This window comes from Parasteatoda tepidariorum, unplaced genomic scaffold, assembly GCF_982258835.1.
Source record: "Parasteatoda tepidariorum strain Cologne lab strain unplaced genomic scaffold, Ptep-v5.0 scaffold_12, whole genome shotgun sequence".
NCBI classification, from domain to species: domain Eukaryota; kingdom Metazoa; phylum Arthropoda; class Arachnida; order Araneae; family Theridiidae; genus Parasteatoda; species Parasteatoda tepidariorum.
Genome location: NW_028257371.1, coordinates 1,598,214 through 1,617,499, shown reverse-complemented (window position 1 = coordinate 1,617,499; position 19,286 = coordinate 1,598,214). Strand labels below are relative to the sequence as shown.

General features: G+C 27.0%; 1 protein-coding gene across 11 annotated transcripts; it reads left to right on the top strand.

The window, feature by feature from the left end:
• The first annotated feature begins 225 nt into the window (after positions 1-225).
• Positions 226-19,067, top strand: LOC147800861 (pre-mRNA 3' end processing protein WDR33-like). Of its 11 annotated transcripts, none has more exons than XM_087156239.1 (10): positions 328-1,537; positions 1,611-1,715; positions 3,639-3,727; positions 6,290-6,405; positions 7,607-7,693; positions 9,109-9,168; positions 14,025-14,131; positions 14,409-14,554; positions 17,077-17,230; positions 18,805-19,067. In XM_087156239.1, the coding sequence occupies exons 4-7, from the start codon at positions 6,399-6,401 to the stop codon at positions 14,084-14,086; spliced, it is 216 nt and encodes a 71-aa protein (XP_087012365.1). In that variant the 5' UTR covers positions 328-1,537; positions 1,611-1,715; positions 3,639-3,727; positions 6,290-6,398; the 3' UTR covers positions 14,087-14,131; positions 14,409-14,554; positions 17,077-17,230; positions 18,805-19,067. The 11 variants fall into 11 exon arrangements, with proteins under 11 accessions (XP_087012364.1, XP_087012359.1, XP_087012365.1 ...); XM_087156237.1 differs by having other exon boundaries at positions 18,801-19,067; XM_087156236.1 differs by having other exon boundaries at positions 17,324-19,067.
• Positions 19,068-19,286: the final 219 nt, after the last annotated feature.

Here is a 19,286-nt window from a genome sequence, read left to right as displayed (position 1 = left end):
TGGTTAAAAACAATTGATATTCTAGTAATGAAATTAAGTTCTATATAAAATCATTGAGTAATTGTGTGTTATAATTATTAATAAGTTTATTTACACAATTTTTTTTTGTTATTTAAAATTTACATTTTTACCATTTGCAAATCTGTTGCTCTTTTAATATTCAATTAAGGATTTTTTAAACTAATGTTATTTTTTTCTTCATTGTTGCTTAGGCTACACGATGTCCACGAATGGCTGCAATTGATTACCTTCTCTAGTCATTTATGGGTGGTGCAATCGAATTACAGTTCATGACATGAAAAAGCAGTCCACATCAGCCACCATTGAGAGTGCCTGCCAGAAAGAACAAAAACTCAGAATGAAGTATTTAAAGTTATGGATGAGATAAAAATATTTTTGATAAAAGTTATTATGAACTAATTGATGGGAAATATAGACCTAATTATGTGACTCGGTGATCCAATATTTATATAGTATATATATAACCTTAAAATTGGAATAAGATAATGATGGCTTTTATTTACTGGCATATATGCACTGGTTCTTAAAGTAAAAATATTTTTTGAAGAAAATTTTTAATTTTTAAGATATTTAATCTCAAATTTATGTCAGTATAAGTTGTATTAAATTAGAAGTCTGTTATAATTTAATATTGCCTAATTTATAGATTATTAGAGTTCTGTTACATTTTCTTGTTACTTCTATATTCCGATGGTTGTTGGTTTTGCACAATCTGACCTACAGTTTTCTTTTCCTTTTTTTTAGATAAAATATTTTCTAAATTTTGCAGAATTTATTTGCTAGGATTTTCTTTTTCTTAATACTTATTATTACCAGATCACACACATAAGATTTGCCATGAGCAATAAATCAGGAAAAGATATAAAGAATCTTGAATTAGATCCGGAAAATTAAAAAAGACACATATGTCTGTCTGCTAGTTAGTTATCCAGAGTTGTTAACTTTGTGTTTCTAAAAAAATTCTTTTTTATTACAACCCTGTAACTGAGCTTTTTTTACAACTTATATCTTTATTAAATATTTCAGGGAAATTTACTTAATTTCTGATAGATTACTGTCAAAGATTTCATTTTAAAATAAACTTAATTTGCATTGACTCTTCAATTTTCAAATTTATCTAATTTAATCTCTTGAAATCTTTATTTAATTTGTGTGAAATTTTTCTTCCAAGCATGATGACCTTCTAAATAATGATTATAAAACACGCGATTTAGGTATACACAGAGCTGTTGATATAGAATAAAATTCTCATTTTGCAATGTTTATAAATATTTCTTTTGAAAGATATTTGGAAAGGAAAAATTTCTTTATTAAAATAAATAACATTGTTATTTAAACAAAAAAAACAAAAAAAAAAAAAAAACAGAAGGGAATCTTTAATTTTTAAAAAAATTTTTACATCTATTTTTTTTTTAAATGATTATTTTTTTATGTATATCTTTTTAAGGCTCGAGTATGGCAGAGAGACTACAGAGATCGAAGAGTAATGCAACCTGATGCGGCATATTATACAGAGGTATTTATTCCTTCAAACTATCGTTTATAACTTTTTTTCTATTTTTTGTTGCTGAATTATTTCTACTTCTCAGATGACACCACCACTGAGTATGCCTGGCAACCCCATAAATGCAGTCACCACAAAATTTATGCGTGCATCAACTAACAAAATGAGATGTCCTATATTTTGTGTGGCAGTAAGTTATTTGCAATAAACTTTTGATATTGTAAGCGTAGTTTTAAGGAGGAAATATGTAATTTTATCAGGAATGCTACTCTACATTTCTGTTCTCACAGATTTTAATTTAGACTATGAAATTTCAGAAATCAAAATTGAGTACAAAATATCAGGTTACAGAAAAGTCTGTGTGTTTTCTACTTTTTAAATTACATATTGTCTAAAACATTTTCTCACTATGTGAAATTAAAGTTTATATTTCTGATTTATTTTATTTTTTTTAGCTTTATTTGATTTTTGTGACAAGTTTCTTCAGTTAATTTTTTTTTTAAAAGTTTCTTTATTTAAATCTTTTAAAACATTTCTTTATTTGATTCTTTTAAAAAGTTTCTTTTTGTGATTTTCGTATAACTTTCTTCTGCATTTATTACAGAGATCACTCAGTGTACGTAGTTTTAATGTATGTTCGAGGAGGGTTATCTCCTTCTAACATATATTCTAAACGTTTAAATTATAAAAAATGAATAATGAAAACTTTTTCATATTTACCCCCTACTTACCGTTTAATTTTTCATTAATCAAGTAATGTATATATAACTTTGGCGGGGTTTTTTTCCCCCCAAACTACGCCACTGATATCACTTAAAGAAAATTTAGTCAGATTAAATTTATTTTGAATGATAATTTATATGTAAATTTAGTTGTTATTCATCTTTCATTATGCATATTTTTAACTAATGATTTCATACATTCATCAGTCTTAATACACTCATCATGATAATACATTTATCAGGCTTAACTAATTTTTCTGACTAAATGTTTGAATGAGAGAAGCAAATTGCAAATATTTTGTCATATTCATGGAAACTTGCATGATGTTTATAGTAATTGATTAGAAATGAATGTAACTAATAACAGATTATAATTAAATGTTTATCAACTATTTGTAATCAAGTAATAAAATATTATCACAATTTCTCATTACAGGCAGTAATCATTGCTTATAATCATAAAAAAAAGTGGTTTCAGATAATCACAATTACAAGTAATCAAAATCTATAATTTCAAGTAATCAGCACTTCATGTTATCATAATTTGAGTTTAGGAGAAATCATAACTCTCAGTAATTATAAACTTATTATAACCAATTATCTTTAATACAAGTAATTATAAAATACAATAATTTCAGTAATGCAATCCTAATTTCATGTAAGTTTAATTACATTTTAATCAGGATTGTTGGTAATTGATTACTTTTCTACACAATGCATATATTGCATATTAAAATGAATGCTATTGTTAGGTATATTAAATGGATACTTTTAAGGATATATGTGCAAACATAGTTATGTAAATACATTGTACACACTAATACCTATGCATATTATTGTATGTACATAAATGGGCAATTCTATGGTGACTGGTATTACATTTTGATACGTTTTCTTATTTTTTAAATTTTTTCATTGAAAAATTACATAGGAAGGACATTGAGTAATATGTCTTATTTTTATTTTGAAATGCTCCTCCTTCCATATGCATTAATGGGAAGGTTTTTTGAGATTTAATCTAGAGAAAGCTTTAAACTAACTGGAAGCATTTGAAAAAAATAAGGAAATGACCTATAGAAAATGGCAAATAAAAAGAAAAGCCCTTGTGACTGATGTTACAAATATGAAATATATTAAAATTTATCTAAATTTTTTTTAATCAATATTATAAAATTTTTAAAAACTGCAATTTTTGATTTTATATCTAAAACAGTTGATAAAAAAAATAAATTTGTTAATGGAGGGAGGCTATTCTAAGTATACAATATGTAAATACATAGAGATACCTTGCACGGCATAGGTAAATGTACAGTGTGTGTGTAGGTATATTGTGACATCACTTACTTTATAATTAATTATGCGCTTGTAATAAAGAATATCCTAAATTGTAGTGGACACCTAAAGGTGGAAGACTGGTGCATCTAGCGGTGAATTTACTTTATGCAGTGGATTAACTTTTAATTTTGAAGCTATTTTACAGGTAAAATAATAGTTGTTCTTTAATTTTTTGTGATATATCTCTCTTATCCATTTCTTATGAATTAAAATTTAGTTTATCATAAAATTTATATTCACATATGTTGCTTTTTATTCCTACATGCAATCAATGTTCATTATTGATATTTCACTTTTTTATTAATATTTTCAACTCCCTCTTTTTCTTTGTCAGAAATTGTCACACTTCACTACCATTCTTTGTCACACTTCACTACCATTCTTTGTCATACTGCTACACAATCACCTCGTATATTACTTAAAGATGAACTGTTAAGTCAAGGGAACCCAAGTTAAAGCTCTCTGTTAAAGAATGACATTTATGCATTTTATAAGATATTTAATAATTTTTATCTAAATGCAGGACTAAAAAGCAAAATTTTTTCAAGGAGTACTTGCATACCTTTTTTTTCTTATAAAATTTATAATTTTTTAAATAAAAAATTAAATTTAAAAAAATAAAATTATGAATTAAAAACAATTTAAGACAATTTTACAATGCTCCATAGTTTTTTTAATTTTTTTTAATAATTTTTACAGTATCTTTATGAGCTGTATTTGTATAAACCAGTGATGCAAAACTTTTAAGGAGAAATTGTTTGTGCCTAAGGAGAAGATAAACTGTATATTATTTTTAAACTTTTAATTCGTACTTCACAATTAGTTTATATTGTGATCATTTGTAATATTAATTAATTTTTTTATAAATTCTGAAATATATAAATTTTTTACAGTGCCTTAAACATGATGCACCAGTCATCATGTTTTCTAAAAAATTATGACCACTTATATTAATTGAGGTTCTCATTAGTTGAAGAATTGAAACAATTCCAAAAATTTAACCATTCAGTACTTAGGAATAGTTAATTTAGGTAACTTTATGCATTCCTATTCAACGGTTTAAATGTCACTCTGATTAGGACTATTTAGAGAAATGTTAGCTTCCTGAGAGGAATTATTTGAATCAAGTTCTTTGTTTAAATTCTTAATGTTCTAAATTTTGTTCTAGTTATTTTTTTCTTTGTACTCTTCTATGCATTTAAATTCCTCTTCAGTGTCATAGATTTCGATTAAGCCCTCAACCTGAGTAATTCTTCGAGATCTTCCACACTTATGCCCGGTTTTAGAATGTCACTTTAGATTTTTGCAATTATCTTTGTCACCGAAGCTCTAACAATGATTTGTCTACTACTGAGAATATTTTACATCCGCACTGTGGGCTGTGCGAGCCTGGTGTGTAATTCGTAATCATCAGCTACCCCTGGGATTCGAACCCGCACCACCTCATAAAGAGGTGTCTGTTCTATCTCCTGAGCCACCGTGGCTGTTTAAAATAATTTTATTTTTTAAAAATTATACCTTTTATTTATTTTTCTTCATAACTTTTAATGGTCTTATATCAGGTGGGCATGATTCAGATAATCTAATATCCATATTAATTGATGAATGATTTTGTGAGAGAAAATAATAAATGTTTCTAATGTGTTAATATGTCAACTACACTGAAGATTTGTTTTTATTTTTGAATTGTTTCGAACTAATTTTATTTCAGTTGATAACTTCTCACTGCTTAAACTTATAATTTAAATTTAAGCAGTACTGTGCTTTTCTTCGAAATTGAACTGCAATATATTATTCACTTTTTAAAGTGTTTCAAATAATTTAACAGTCCAAACAACTTAAATTTGTGTAATTAACATTTCTGCTATAGTTGATATTATTATGGAACTCAATATTATGAATTTAATACAATATACTGTTTAATGTTTTGCTAAAATTGATATTATTATACCATTTTATATTACCTCCGTTATAAATCAATGTTCTTAAATTTCTCCTGTTGTCCAAATATAGTTGATTCTTGTTGTTGTCGGCCACTGAGACAGAGCTGGTGCAATTGTTCTTGTTTTCCATCTTTGGCCAATAATTCTGCCTCATCCGCTTACAGGGCGAACCCATTCATTTGTTTGCAGAATTTTGACCTGAACCACAGAATCTCTAATTCAGTACCCCAGAGGTATTGATTTGTTAAGGAGAACTTTGTGACCTGACATGTTTAACATGCACCAGTCACCATTTACTACACTGGCTGGTTGGACTCACAAATGTGAGGTCCCTGCCATCCAGGCTATCCCAGCCTAGTTGATTCTTAAACTCGATTTATAAAAATTGGTTTGTGTAAACAATAGTAAACTAAATTCAGTTTCCTTAAAAATTTAAATGTTTTATTCTGAAAACCTTAGTTATTTATAGAGTTATAAAAATTTGTACTTTATATTTGCCATTTACACCACAGTCATAAAATATATCATTTCCATATAGTTAAGGTAAAACAGTAGATTAAACATGTGGGAGCCATTTTTTGTAATTATAGTATCAAAATTATTTTCATTGTTTATTTTCTTGTTTCTAATTATTGTATGTCACCAGATGAGCACAGCAGGGAAAGAATGTGTCTGTTTTTATTAGGGTTTTTGAAAATGTGGTTTTATATTGAAGAGTCTTATAACAAAATGTAACATTAATATTCCTTTTCTAATGTTTTTAGGGAGGTTTAATCTCAGATTCCGAGTCACTTAATAATTTACGAGAGCTTCTCGTCATAATAAGAATATTACTTTTTGAATGAAAGCTGTTATCTACCTGTGTTTACAAAAATGTCAGGTAGTGTTTATTTATTTCTTAGTTCTTACTATTTTACATACCTTCAGTTGTTAGATATTAAAGTGTCAAAAAATGTATCGAATATAAATGTTTATTTTTGATTAGAAGCAGATCTGGGACTCTGTTATTAATTTCTTGAGCAATACCTTATTTGCAATTGTTTCTAAAAAGAGAAAATTAATCATAACAAGTTTTATAAATATTCATGTTTTATTTCTACTTAAATCTAGTTATTACAAAAAGATAAATATCAAGCATGTTTACCTTAGTTGCCAACTCTGTGCATGCAGTGAGCTGGGTTCGGTGAGATTATTGCACTCGCATGTGCAACTCTGCTGCATTTTGCAAGATATTCTCCATTTTAGGCTTCTTTTTTACCCTCAGAAATCAAGCTTAAAAATCTATCGATCATTTTATAATGGCTCATATAATCAAGAAAAGAGTTCTTTGTCAGAAACTAGTTATTTTATCATGATCATGTAAAGTCTTTGAAAATTATTTGCATTTTGTTAATGTATATAGTGCTTAAGAAAATTTTTTGATTTCTTAAAAAGCATTTAAAAGGTGTTTGCTTTTTGTTGAAATATTTGATGAAACTTATGTCTTGTGAGTAGCATAATTTGTTTGTATGACATCTTTAAAATCAACTTTTTTTAGTTTCCACTGAAGGAAGCAATATGAGTTATAAAATGTGCCCCATCGTCGTAACATTTTTTTTATTTAAAAATTCTCTAATTAAAAATGGATTGTTTTGTGTTTCAATTTTACTTAATTTTTATTCAATAAAGCCTTAGTCTGATAATACATTTTTGAAGCGACAGATTTAAAATATTTTACTTGAACAAATAAAAATGTGTTTCTTCTAGCTTGAAATAAAATTGTATTTGCATATGCATATGTTTATAAAATTTCAGTATGCTCCAATTTCCTATTTTTCTGGCTTGATTTGCAACAAGAAGAGGAAATCCCTAGCTACTGTAAAATTTTCTTTCTATGTTGTAAACAAAAGTACACAAAATCTTCTTATAATTGCTTCTCTAATGCTTGCAGCTATATAACTTAAAGAAAAAAAAATTATGCGTAAACAGTTAAAAAGTAAAAATATTACATTTGCCCATATTTATGAAATTGTTGCATTATAGTACACTACTTATATATTTTATTCTATGTGCATTTTAAATGTTTTATATTGTTATTTTAGATAATTTGGATGTTTTATCACTTTTGTTTAAATTGTTTACAAAAACTCTGATTACTCATGGTTCAGAACCTGAGGATACTTTATTAGGTATGAATGTTAATTCTTTTTATTTGTTATTTTATTTGAACTGATTATATTAATGATACTTTAGTAGTAAATTCATTAAACCAGTGCTAAAATTAACTAGATGTTATGTTACAAAGTGCAGAATATATTGTTTCATCCAATTAATTTTTGGATCCCATGTAAATTTTGTAATGGAATGTCGAAAAATCCATCAGGAATTTATTAAATATATATGCACATAAAGTTTTTAATATTAGGTTATTTGGGGTTAATATTTTTAACTGTTTAATCTGTTCAAAATGAAAATGTTGGTGTTCATGTTTTTGTTTTACTTAAGTAAAAACATATTTTTACAGAATTTATATTATCATAAATAAATGAGGTATGATAAATATTAGCTTAAATAAATGAGGCTAATCTGAAATAATTTGTAACTGATTTTTGGCACCCAAAAAATTGAGAAGCCAGCCTTAAATATATGCTTGATTCTTTGTTTTGGTTGCTAAATATACTTTTTCTTTTATTTTATCTTAACCTTCTGAAGGTTTTATTAATAATAAAAAAAAGTAGACGTTGGGAAAATACCCACTAATCTATGAAGTGATATTTATTCTGTAAAAAAAATAAATTATTTACAACATTTAAAAAAAAAAATTATAATATTTTAAAAGTTAAATTATAATAGTATTGTAATTATCAAAAACTACAATTTTTGCGATCAAAACAATTGTAATGAAAAATATTTTTAAATATGATTTTAAAGGCAGGGTAGATTGAATTTACTTCTTTTGCATTTTTTAAGGTTTTACGAATACATTTAATGCAGGGTAATATAAGCAAAAAATCTTAACTTTTAATTTCATTTTGGATTTGTTTTGTATGGGCCAGAAAAAAATCCTTTTTTTTTCTTATTAAAAACAATTCCGTTTTTATTTTATCTGCTTATGAATAAAAAGTATTTAATGTTTTGAGTATTTTTTTAAACTAAATCCTATCAGAATTATACAAGTTAAGCATTGCACAAAAATAAACTTTTTCTTGTTCGAACATTAGCTTATTTAATGTTTATTTATTTATTTTTCTTTCCATGTATTATAAATATGTTTGTAACAGGTATGAATAATTAGATAATTTCTTAATAATGAACACAAACTCTTTTTTATCATTCTGGAAATTGTCATTCTGGAATTTTTGCATTATGTTTCATATTACCCTCATTATTCTTTGATTTCATTTTAAATATCCTATTTTATTTAAATTGGACCTACTTTTTTTATGAAAAATCTTTTATTTTATTTTTTATTAGCAGAAAATTAATGCACCCAATTAGTTCTCATTCAAAGTTTTTGGTACTTCATTAGATGTTTTATTTTGAAATTTAAACAAACTAAAATTTAATTTTTGCAACTGATATTTAATATAAATTTATATTGCAGATGAATGTAGCCTTCTCCCGAACCAAGTGCCGATAATTGAATTAGGAACACAAGCTTTAGGTGTGTATTTTGCACTTGCATTTGTGAACAATAACAGTGTAATTATTTATCGCTTTTCTTTTTCTTTTTTTATGATTTCATTTGAAATTTAAAATCTAGTCATTATCGTAAATAACAGGAGTAATCTACTTATGCATTATAATGCGTCAATTGTGGCCAAGATTGTAGAGGAGATGTGAATATTAAGTAATCATGGTGCATTACTTAGACATGTAATTCTCAAATGCAGAAAAATGAGGGAAATGAGCGTGCTAGTAGATTTATGTCGACAGAATTACAAACAGATTTTAAATGTATATGCAGTTTTGAATATATATATATACCCGTCAATGACGATTTCTCACTTTTAGCGTCTTTTCAGCTTGGTTCTATTTAATCTTCTATATTAATAATGTTAAAAAATCACGGTATTTAGAGGGTCCTCTAATATTATTGCCTTGAAATACCATGTTTCAACAACTTACCAAGTCATCTTTCAACAAAAAAGAATAAGTATTTTAGAATTGTTGGAAAATTCTTTGTGTATTCTCTCTTTATTAAAAAATCATAAAAACTCTTTTGAGTGTTCATTATATTTTGTTTTGCTGCATGAAAACTTGAAATTACTAAGATACTTAGAAAAGTGCTCAGGAATTGTGATGGAATAAAAAAAATTATCATTAAAAAATTAATTGTTAAGCTTCTTGGAAAAAATACCATCGTTCGCAGACTGCAGGGATACCACTACAGAGTCAAAATTTGGCATGTTAAAAGATTTCCACGTGTTTGTTTATTAACTTAACAAGGAAATATTTTTAAAAATTTAACAATTTTAAAAGTTTTTTGTGTGAATTTTTCTACCTTTTTTTTTTTTAATTTTTCATTGCTTTACATTACATTTTGCTTTTTCTGCTCAAAAAGTATAAGACTTAGAAACTTGAAATGTGTGCAAGAAAAAAAAGTATGATTCTATTGTTATTTCGGGATACAACAACTTCGGTAACCGTTAAAGTAAAAGAAAATAGCTGTTGAAATGAAACTACAGAGTTGAAATTTAATGTGCTGATGGAGAGCAGCATTTAACGAGAGTTCTTTTCGAAATTCCCACCTGTTTGATAGTCATTGCAAATAAAAATGCCTTTTTGTGATTTTTTTTTTTTAGATTTTTTACTTTAAATGTTATCTATTGTTGTAGAAAATTCATTTTTCGCCACGAAATCTTTATTTATTTATTTTTACTTTATTAACTCACATATGAGTTGTTGTAAATCAAACATTACAAAAGAGAGAGAGATTATGTGTTGTCAGATATAAATCTTAATATTTACAGTGAAATTTTTAAAAATATTAAATAAAACTTAAAGAGTGCTAATAACCAGGGGTCTGTTTAGAAGAAATTTGGGTCTGTCAACGGACCCTTCACAAAATATCTTTCCATGAAAACGGACCCTTCACAAAATAATTTATCCTTTAATTGGACCCTTCACAAATTTCTTTATCCTCATCATTGTTTTGTTAATCGAATAAACCCTTCCCGGGAAAAAAAAGGAAAGACCATTCGAAACGAACTAAGTTTTCCAAGTTTCCCTTAGTTTAAATTTCAAATGTTGTATTCTAAGAAAATAGTTCTACTTTTACAAGCATCGTGTGCACATTCTTATTGGTATTAAATGATTTATTTTTTTTGTAAATGAATAATTGATCAATTTTCGATTCATAATCAATTAATTATTCTTAACATTAATTAACAGATTATTATGTAATAAAAATTTATTTCTAGCAATTTTTGAAACAAAATATTGTAAATTTAAGAATTGTAAGTTTACTTAATGTGTAATACATTAAAAGTGATACATAACTAAGTTGTGTTATTTAAAATATGTCAATTAAAATTATTAAAAATGTGAGTGAATTTGTTTCCATTATTCGTCCGAAATGAATATTCTGCGTTGAGCAGTATAGGCTAAATACCAAATATTTGTATGTTGCATCTCTAATTTAGTAGCAGCCATTGTTGAACAGAATCTTGTATCTATTTGCAATTTAAAAACTTCTTGAAAAGGCTTTTAGCAATTTTTGCAATAACAAGACCCTATTTGCACAAATTCACAAAAGTAGGACCCTGGTTGAAAGAGTGTGACTTACCGCTTGTTTTATATTCACAAATATATGAGTAGTTTTTTCACAATTTTACAAAAACAGGACATTTCACAAAATGTCTGGACAGACCCTTGATAACCTTTCTCTATTTGAATTGGTATAAATTTTGTAAAGGAGTAGAATTACTTTTCATTTATTTCTTCTGATTGAGTCACACATACTGTGTTCTTTTGGCTAAACTTTTTTTTATAGTCCAAAGGATTATTTTACATAATATAACTCATGATTGTAAAGGGTGCGCCATTTGTTATTCGCTTAAACTGCACCAAAAATTTTTCTAAGTATCCCCCCCCTCTCTCTCTCTCTCAAAAAAAAAAAAAAAAAAAAGTATGAACAACCAGACCTAGTTCATGTTATTAAAGGCCAATCCAGGGATGAGATTTTTTCCGTTTTTTAGCGGATTTCCACTTCTTTAGAAAATTCAGCCATTGAAATAAAATAATTATATTTATTTCCGATTTTTCAAAGGTAAACAGAAAATTCAAACTACATAGCTACCAACCCTTCCGCATTTGTACTTATTTTAGCTATTTTCTCCGCTTTTACGCGCAGAAGGTAAAATTTTTCTCATTTTTACCTGCCAGCCAGATAGCTCGTATTTTCATAATTCAGACGTCACTGTTTTTATATCGATGATTATTAGTATATGTAGGTGTTACAACATCAGCGAAACTGGAAGAGAATATATTCAAAACTTACATTCTGTGCTTTCAAAGAAGAAAAAGTAGGATTTGTCACCAGATGTTTGAAGATGGGCTAACGACTAAATATAGCAAATAAAATGTATAGCAAACAAAAGCAATCACTTGAGAAATGATTCAATTTTTATTTTATTTTATTTTTATTTTTTTTTATTTTTTTGAAACAGGATCAAAATCCAAAATTTAAAAAATAGTGTTGCTGTTATTTATGCTATAAAATGCAAAATTCTTATCTAATGAAAAATAATTATCTAAACAGTTCCTGATTATGTAATTTTTCAAACTAAAATAGCAATTTTTGTATGTTAAGGAGTTACTATATATTTCTACTTCACAATTATTGATACGTTTCACAGGGCTCTATTTAGATTAGAATATAATATGAACATAGTGATTCCAATTGTAAAAGTTTTTTGCTATAAATCACGCAACAGTATTTATTAAAGGAAATGGAATATTAATGTTTCTTCTCCGTAGTTTTAATTTGCTAAACAGGTAGTTTTTCAAGTAATAATTGACTCTTATGTGAACTAAAGAAAAATATAATTTCTAGCTTTATTTTTTCAATTTGTAATTTTTCTTTTTACTAAATGTTAAGTATCGATGTAATCATTTATATAATAAATAAATACACAATTTTATGTCAACACATTGTTATTTATTATGTTAAACTGTCTGGAATTTATTATGAAACGATTGCGCGTGCGTAAAATTTACTAGTGTGGAAATTCAGCTTTTTTGCCTTTTGGCCAATCTCATCCCTGCCAATCGCATTCAATGGCTAGGACACCTTTATAGATCTGTTATCCAAAACCCTGAAAAAAATTAACCTTTTTTAAACCAGTAGGTACAAGAAAAAGGGGTCGTCCACCGACTAGGTGACTGGACACAGTTGAGAGGTACCTAAAGATAATAGGAAAAACTAACTGGAAGGCCATGGCACAGAATAGATCAAGATCTCAAAAACTTATTAGGACGGCCTTGGCCTGTCATAGGCTGTAGTGCCCAAGAAGAAGAAGAAGAAAGTGAAATTCAAGTAATCAAGTATCAAATCGAGTACAAGAAATCGAGTACAAATTCAAGTGATCATCCATTTCGTTATGTTAGCAAATGTTCTTGCATAAAGCTAAATGATTGTTTATTTGGAAACCAAAATGTTCTGCGTGTTTGTGGAAAATATTGGCATTTAAAAAGAAATAAACAATGATGAACGAGAATCGATTGTGGGGATTGGTGAGCAGGGCGAGCAGGGGTCGTAGCCTTCTAGTAAGATGAGAGTAAACAAACAAAAATAACAAAATGTAATTAAATTTGTATGCACTTTCATGGGAATTTCAGTTATAATGGCGATTTTTAAATCTTTGATAAAATGACATCTTCTAATTTATGATGTTTTTGTCCAATCTGACAGCCTCATCATATCAAAGTCCTACTGTATGTATAAAATATTTTTCTGAATAACTTTATGGAGATAATTTATAATAAATCTGAGCATCAAATTACATCATTCCTTTGTTGCAAGTGTCTTGATTATCCAAGTTCTAAATTTTTTTGTTTTGTCTATCATTAGAGAGAATAGTTATGAATGTGCATATTAATAGGTGAATAAAATAGGGAACTCACTTCTTACCAACTCAAAATAGGGAACCTACTTCTAGTGTAAGGAAATTTGGATGTAATGTTTCCTAAGGATCAATATTTTCTAAAGTCAATGGAAATCTACTGGGAAACAATAATACTATATTATTTGTTTTCTTATCATGATGCTTTAATATATCTTAATTTTAGGTGTTGCTAGCCTAGCCCTGTTCATGGTGTGTAACGTTTTTAAAAAGTGCTTAAAGATGCTTATTTTTGTTATTTAAAGGCCCATCAAGGTGCTTTTTCATAGGGTGTTTTTAAAAAGTGCTTAATTTTCCCTTTTGGAAAAGGACTTTTTTTTCTTTACCCTGTCAATTTTTCCCACCTATTATGCAAAACGTAGTTTTCTCACACACGCTTTTCATATTGTTCTAGGCAACGTTTTCACAATTCATTCAACCACAATCCCACCATTGGTCCATAGTATCCATGTTTGAAGAAATACTTGTGAGTTCGTATGACCGTCTACTGAGCTGAGTTCGGTGAGATTATTGCTCTATCATGTGCTCCATTTTGCAAGATATTCTCAGACTTCATTTTCCACTCCCTGATATCGAACCAAAAAATCTCTTTATTAAAGAAGAGTTTTTTGTCAAAAACTATTTATTTTATCATTTTATTTATCATGTTTTTTCATTTTGTTAATGTAAATAGTGCTTGAAAATATTTTTTGAGAGATTTAAAAGTTCTTAAAAGGAGCTTATTTTTTGTTTTAAGATTTGACTACTAACCTTGTTTATGAAATCTTTACCTTTACAGTTTGAGTACAACTCTCAACCTGAGTTTTTACGGTACAACAGTAAAGTTCACACCATTGAAGGAACCATTCCTCAATTTCACGAGACTGATACTGTAAGGCATGTTAGCTTAGGACGTATTCCATCACTTGTAAGACAATGTACCAGGTGAGAACAATTATTAAACTAATTATTTTTATTGCTCTCAGTATACAACCGTAATTTTTGTATGTTGTGTAATTATATATATAACAAGTTATCATTGTATAGTAATTTAATATTGTATAATTATGTGTCCTTGTCCTCTGGCTAACCTGTGGGAGGTTTTCATGGTTTTCCTCTACATGTAAATTAAATGCAGGGTAGTTCCACCAAAAAGTTCTCCTTGAAACAAATTTCTCCCAATACTTGATCCAGGAGTTCCCTTGTCTTCTGGATTGAGTTCAAAAGTTCAAGGCGACAGAGCTTAACACGAGTAGTTGTAAACCCAAAATCGGGATGGTTTGTAAAATCACTGTTATTTTATTTCTCCAATGTTGGCAGGAATGCAATGAAGAAATACTTATCATTTTGAAAATATTTAACATGATGAACGTAATTAATTTTTTCTTTGTTTCATCAGTTATATAGTCTTAAAATAAATAATAGTCTTAAAATAAAGTGTTACAGACAGTTCAATTTACTGGTTTGGAATGACATCTAGTCTAAGTCTGAATTTGTTTTGCACAAGCTAAAAATGAATATGATAAGAATTATGGTAATTTTTCACTCAAACTTAGTCACAAAATCTCCTGACTTTTCCAGAATTTTTATTAAAATTTCAATTAAATTCTGAATAGCACTTTTGTTATGAAAGGCAATATTTTGTCAGAAATTAAATATATATTTTTGTTCAATTAGCAATGAAACTTATTTCTTCGTAGAAAATTTGCAAAATATTAAATTTTGTAAAAAATGAAATTTAAATGAGCTTAACATGTAGATTTTTAGTGTAGACAATTATATGAATTTTAGACAGAAGCATTATTTTGGATAGAAATTGGGAAAATATAAAAAATCTTTATGAAACAATATATTAATTATTATTTAGTCTGCCATCATACACCCACCTTATGGTTAGGAAATAACAAAATGCTTAAAAAACAAGCTTTATTTTCAAAAACTAAGTATTTTTTACTAATTTGAAACAGGAAATTGTTTATCAAAAAATATTTTTCACAAATTAGTATTCCAATTTTTATATTTCTAAAAAACTTTAATCATTGCAAAATTTTTACACAGAATAATAGAAATATATGTTAGACAATGAACCTCATTGGTTACTTATTGTTATCATCAATTTTAAAATTGATTGTTTTTTAGGTTTGTCTAAAGTTTTTTCAAGTTTTGGCCAAAACCTGGAACGAATCTTAAAAATAATGATAACTAGCCGATGAGTTTCAAAGTGAATAACTTTCACAAAAAAGTAAATAGTTAGTAAAAACTTTGCTGCTACATGGTTGAACTTTTTTGGATTATAACTAAAATTATATCATTCATTTGTGAAAACTACTTTTTGTTTAAAAATTTGTTTTAAATTTCTTCTTCAATCTAACAATATTTTCAGTTCTAATTCTTTGTTTTTAGGCTTTCTGCGTAAATTAAGTTTGGCTTTTAATCAGATGTAAGATGATCAGATGTAATCAGATGTATCAATTTTTTCAGATTTTGTGCTTAAAATAGCGCTTCTATCTATAATTTATATACATTTAATACAATTTATATACATTTAATACAATTTATATACATTTATATGCATTTTAAAATCTACATGGTAAACCATCTACTGAAATGTCATTTTTTACAAAAGCGTGCCCGCCAAGTCTCCTGTTTTTTTTAAACAAAGACTACTGTATTTTACAACTATCTCCTGTTTGCCTGTATATTCTCAAATTTCTCCGTATATGTTGAGTATTAATAGTTTAAGTACCCTTTGTGGTCAGGCTACGCTTGAGACGTTTTCGCGGTTTTCCTATCCATGTAACGGAAATGCAGGTTATTTCTATCAAAATGTCCTCCATGATGGAAAATTTCTTCCAATACTTGATTGATCCAAGAGTTCCCTTGTCTTCTGGATTGGATTCAAAATGACAAGGCTACGGAGTTGAACATTAGTAGCCATAAACCCACAATTGGGTCGGCTGTTTAACTAGGGTTATAAAATAGTTTACGTAGTGGTAAATAATGGTTTAAAAAATCTTCTTTAAATTAAGGTTTACATACATGTTTCTTACTTCGCTAAATCTAAATGATTATATTATTTCCAATTTTGAATTATTTATTTTTTTTTTGTTTATTTTACTTCTACAATGTATGCAGGTATGCAAAATTAATATGTGATATAATTTTGATCAAAAAGTAATTGTAATTTATTGTATAAAAAATTATATATCTGATGAGATCTTGCCTCATATTGAAAAAATATATTCTGGAATTTTGTAAAATTTTCTTGGAAAGGTATGGGAATTTAATTTCTAAATTTGAGAGGGAAACCTGACACAGCTTTGATTATGACAGCAAAAATTGTTATCTGAATTATGGAATTTAACAAGGTGAACAGTCAATCTCCCAATTCCTTCAGATTAGCAGGGTTTTTGTGTAATTTGTATTTCTTTGATTACAATTGTTGCAGAATATACTGTTTCTTACAGATGTTATAGTTCCTCCATATTAAAAGCTGGAGTACCATTGACTGCCACAAGATTTTGGGATCAACGTTGGTTAAGGTTTTGTCCTTGTGATGGAGTATTTATTGTACTCTTTGTTCAACCACATTTTGTAAAATTTATTTAATGCATCTTAAACGTAAGTGCTTGTAAATATCATTTACTCAATAATAATTATATCACATGTTTGAAATTGTTGATAATATTTTTACTATTTGTTTGATAATTTCAGGTCTTTTCCTCCTTTCCAAACAGTATTTCCTGTTAAATAATATCATTTATTCAAGTCTCATTTTTACATAGATTTTTTTTTTAATCAAGGAATAATGCACACGTATGCCACAATAGTTATAGGAAAAAAAACGCTTTTTGAATAGTAACACAGGGTGCGTAGTGTTTTTAAAAAGGACTTAAAGGTGCTGGTTTTTGATTTATGTTTTTTAAAAGCCCTTAAAGGTGCTTTTTTTTATTCAGGGTTTGTAAAAAGTGCTTAATTTTCTAATTTTTAAAAGGAGATTTTTTCTTTGCCATATCGATTGACGTTCTAAATTACAAAAAATGCATGAGTTTCCCAATTTTCTCTGTAATATTTATCAGAAACTAGTTATTTTATCATGATTATATAAAGTTTTCGACAATGTTTCTAAATTTTATTGATTTTATGTTTATAAATTAAGAACTTTAAACGAGAGAGGAAAAAAAAATTTATTATTTCACAGATCCTAATTACGATTTTTTTTTTGGAGAGTAATTAAAAATATTTTTTGGGTGCTTGAAAAGTACTTAAAAGGTGCCTATTTTTTGTTGAAAAACCTGGGTACGCACCCTGTAACATAAAAAACTTCAGAAACACGTTTTTCAAATCACAGATTAAAATTTAATAAAAAATACAACTTAAAAGAAGTATGTGTTAAATAAAATATTTTTTTCTTTTATTAGTTTCAAAATTAGATTAGTTATTTAACTCCCAAATGAAATAATTTCATACTATGAGCTCTTTAAAAAATGTAAAATTTAGTTTAAAATTGTAAATTAATTAATTTTTTTAATTAGATTTTAATATTTTTGATTGAAGTATCGCTAATTTTAAATGCAACTAAATGTCATTTAAAAAGAATTAATTTCAATACACCTCTTCAATTCAGAATTTTGAAAGTTCTGAAATAAGAAAGTGGGTGGAATGTATAAGATACTTCAATCATTTAGTAGAATTATTTGTGGATAGTTCCACACTTCAACAAATCACTAATTTTTACAATTTGAAATTGTCTATTAATTCTTAATAGATTAAACAAAAAAGCAGAATTTCTTGGGTCTATAGAAAAGTGATACATTTTGTATTTATTGAAACTTTTTAAAAGTTTTGTTGAAAAAATTACTATGTTCAAGTACTTATGTTGATAGGCAATTCTGAAACTAAATTGGCATGAATTTTCTTACTTTTCAATCTATCATATTGAGATATATTCCTGAATAAAAATATTATGAACATTATTATATTTGAAAATATTTGTTCATTTTTTTAAAAAATTTTATTAAAAGTATGTATCATTAAACAAAAATTGTAATATATATAATTCCAAAAATATAAAATTTAACAGAACATTAAAATTTCTTTATATAAATTTAATTTTTTATAAATATTACCTGTCAGTTTGAAAAAGATGCTATATAGGAATATGATACTGAACCTTTTAATTTTTTTAAAGGCAGGCTGCAAGACGTTCCGAATTCGCAAAATACTTTTTATGTCGAAGTTTTAGTATGCTTAACTCCATTAAAAAAGTATGTTCACCATTCACTCAAGTTCATTGTTTCATCTGTAAATTTTTCAATTTGATCTGTAGTGTTGACATTTAATGTTAAAAACATATATTTTTTAAAAATATTTTTCAATGCTTTGTTTTAATTATACTTGTATTTTTTGTATTAACGGATATGTAATATTTTTTTAATAAAATTGTTTTTTGAAGATAGTTAAGTTTATTTTTACATAACTACCATAAAATTATTGTGTATTGTCATGTGAAAAAGGAAACATTTTGAAATTAATAAAAATGAGATTGGTAATACTTAATGCTCAAAGCATGAGCTTTTAAGCTGTCAGTCTTTTTTCACCAATAAAAAACTTTTTTTCCCCTCCATTTTATTCAGTGGGAGAGTAGTGCAAAGCAGGAAGATTAGTGTGCAGGTGG

What these genes read in the sequence shown, in the direction of transcription:
- LOC147800861 (XM_087156233.1), top strand. An exon ending in ACCTGAGGATACTTTATTAG is followed by an intron (nt 7,694 to 9,108) that starts GTATGAATGTTA and finishes TTTATATTGCAG; the next exon opens with ATGAATGTAGCCTTCTCCCG.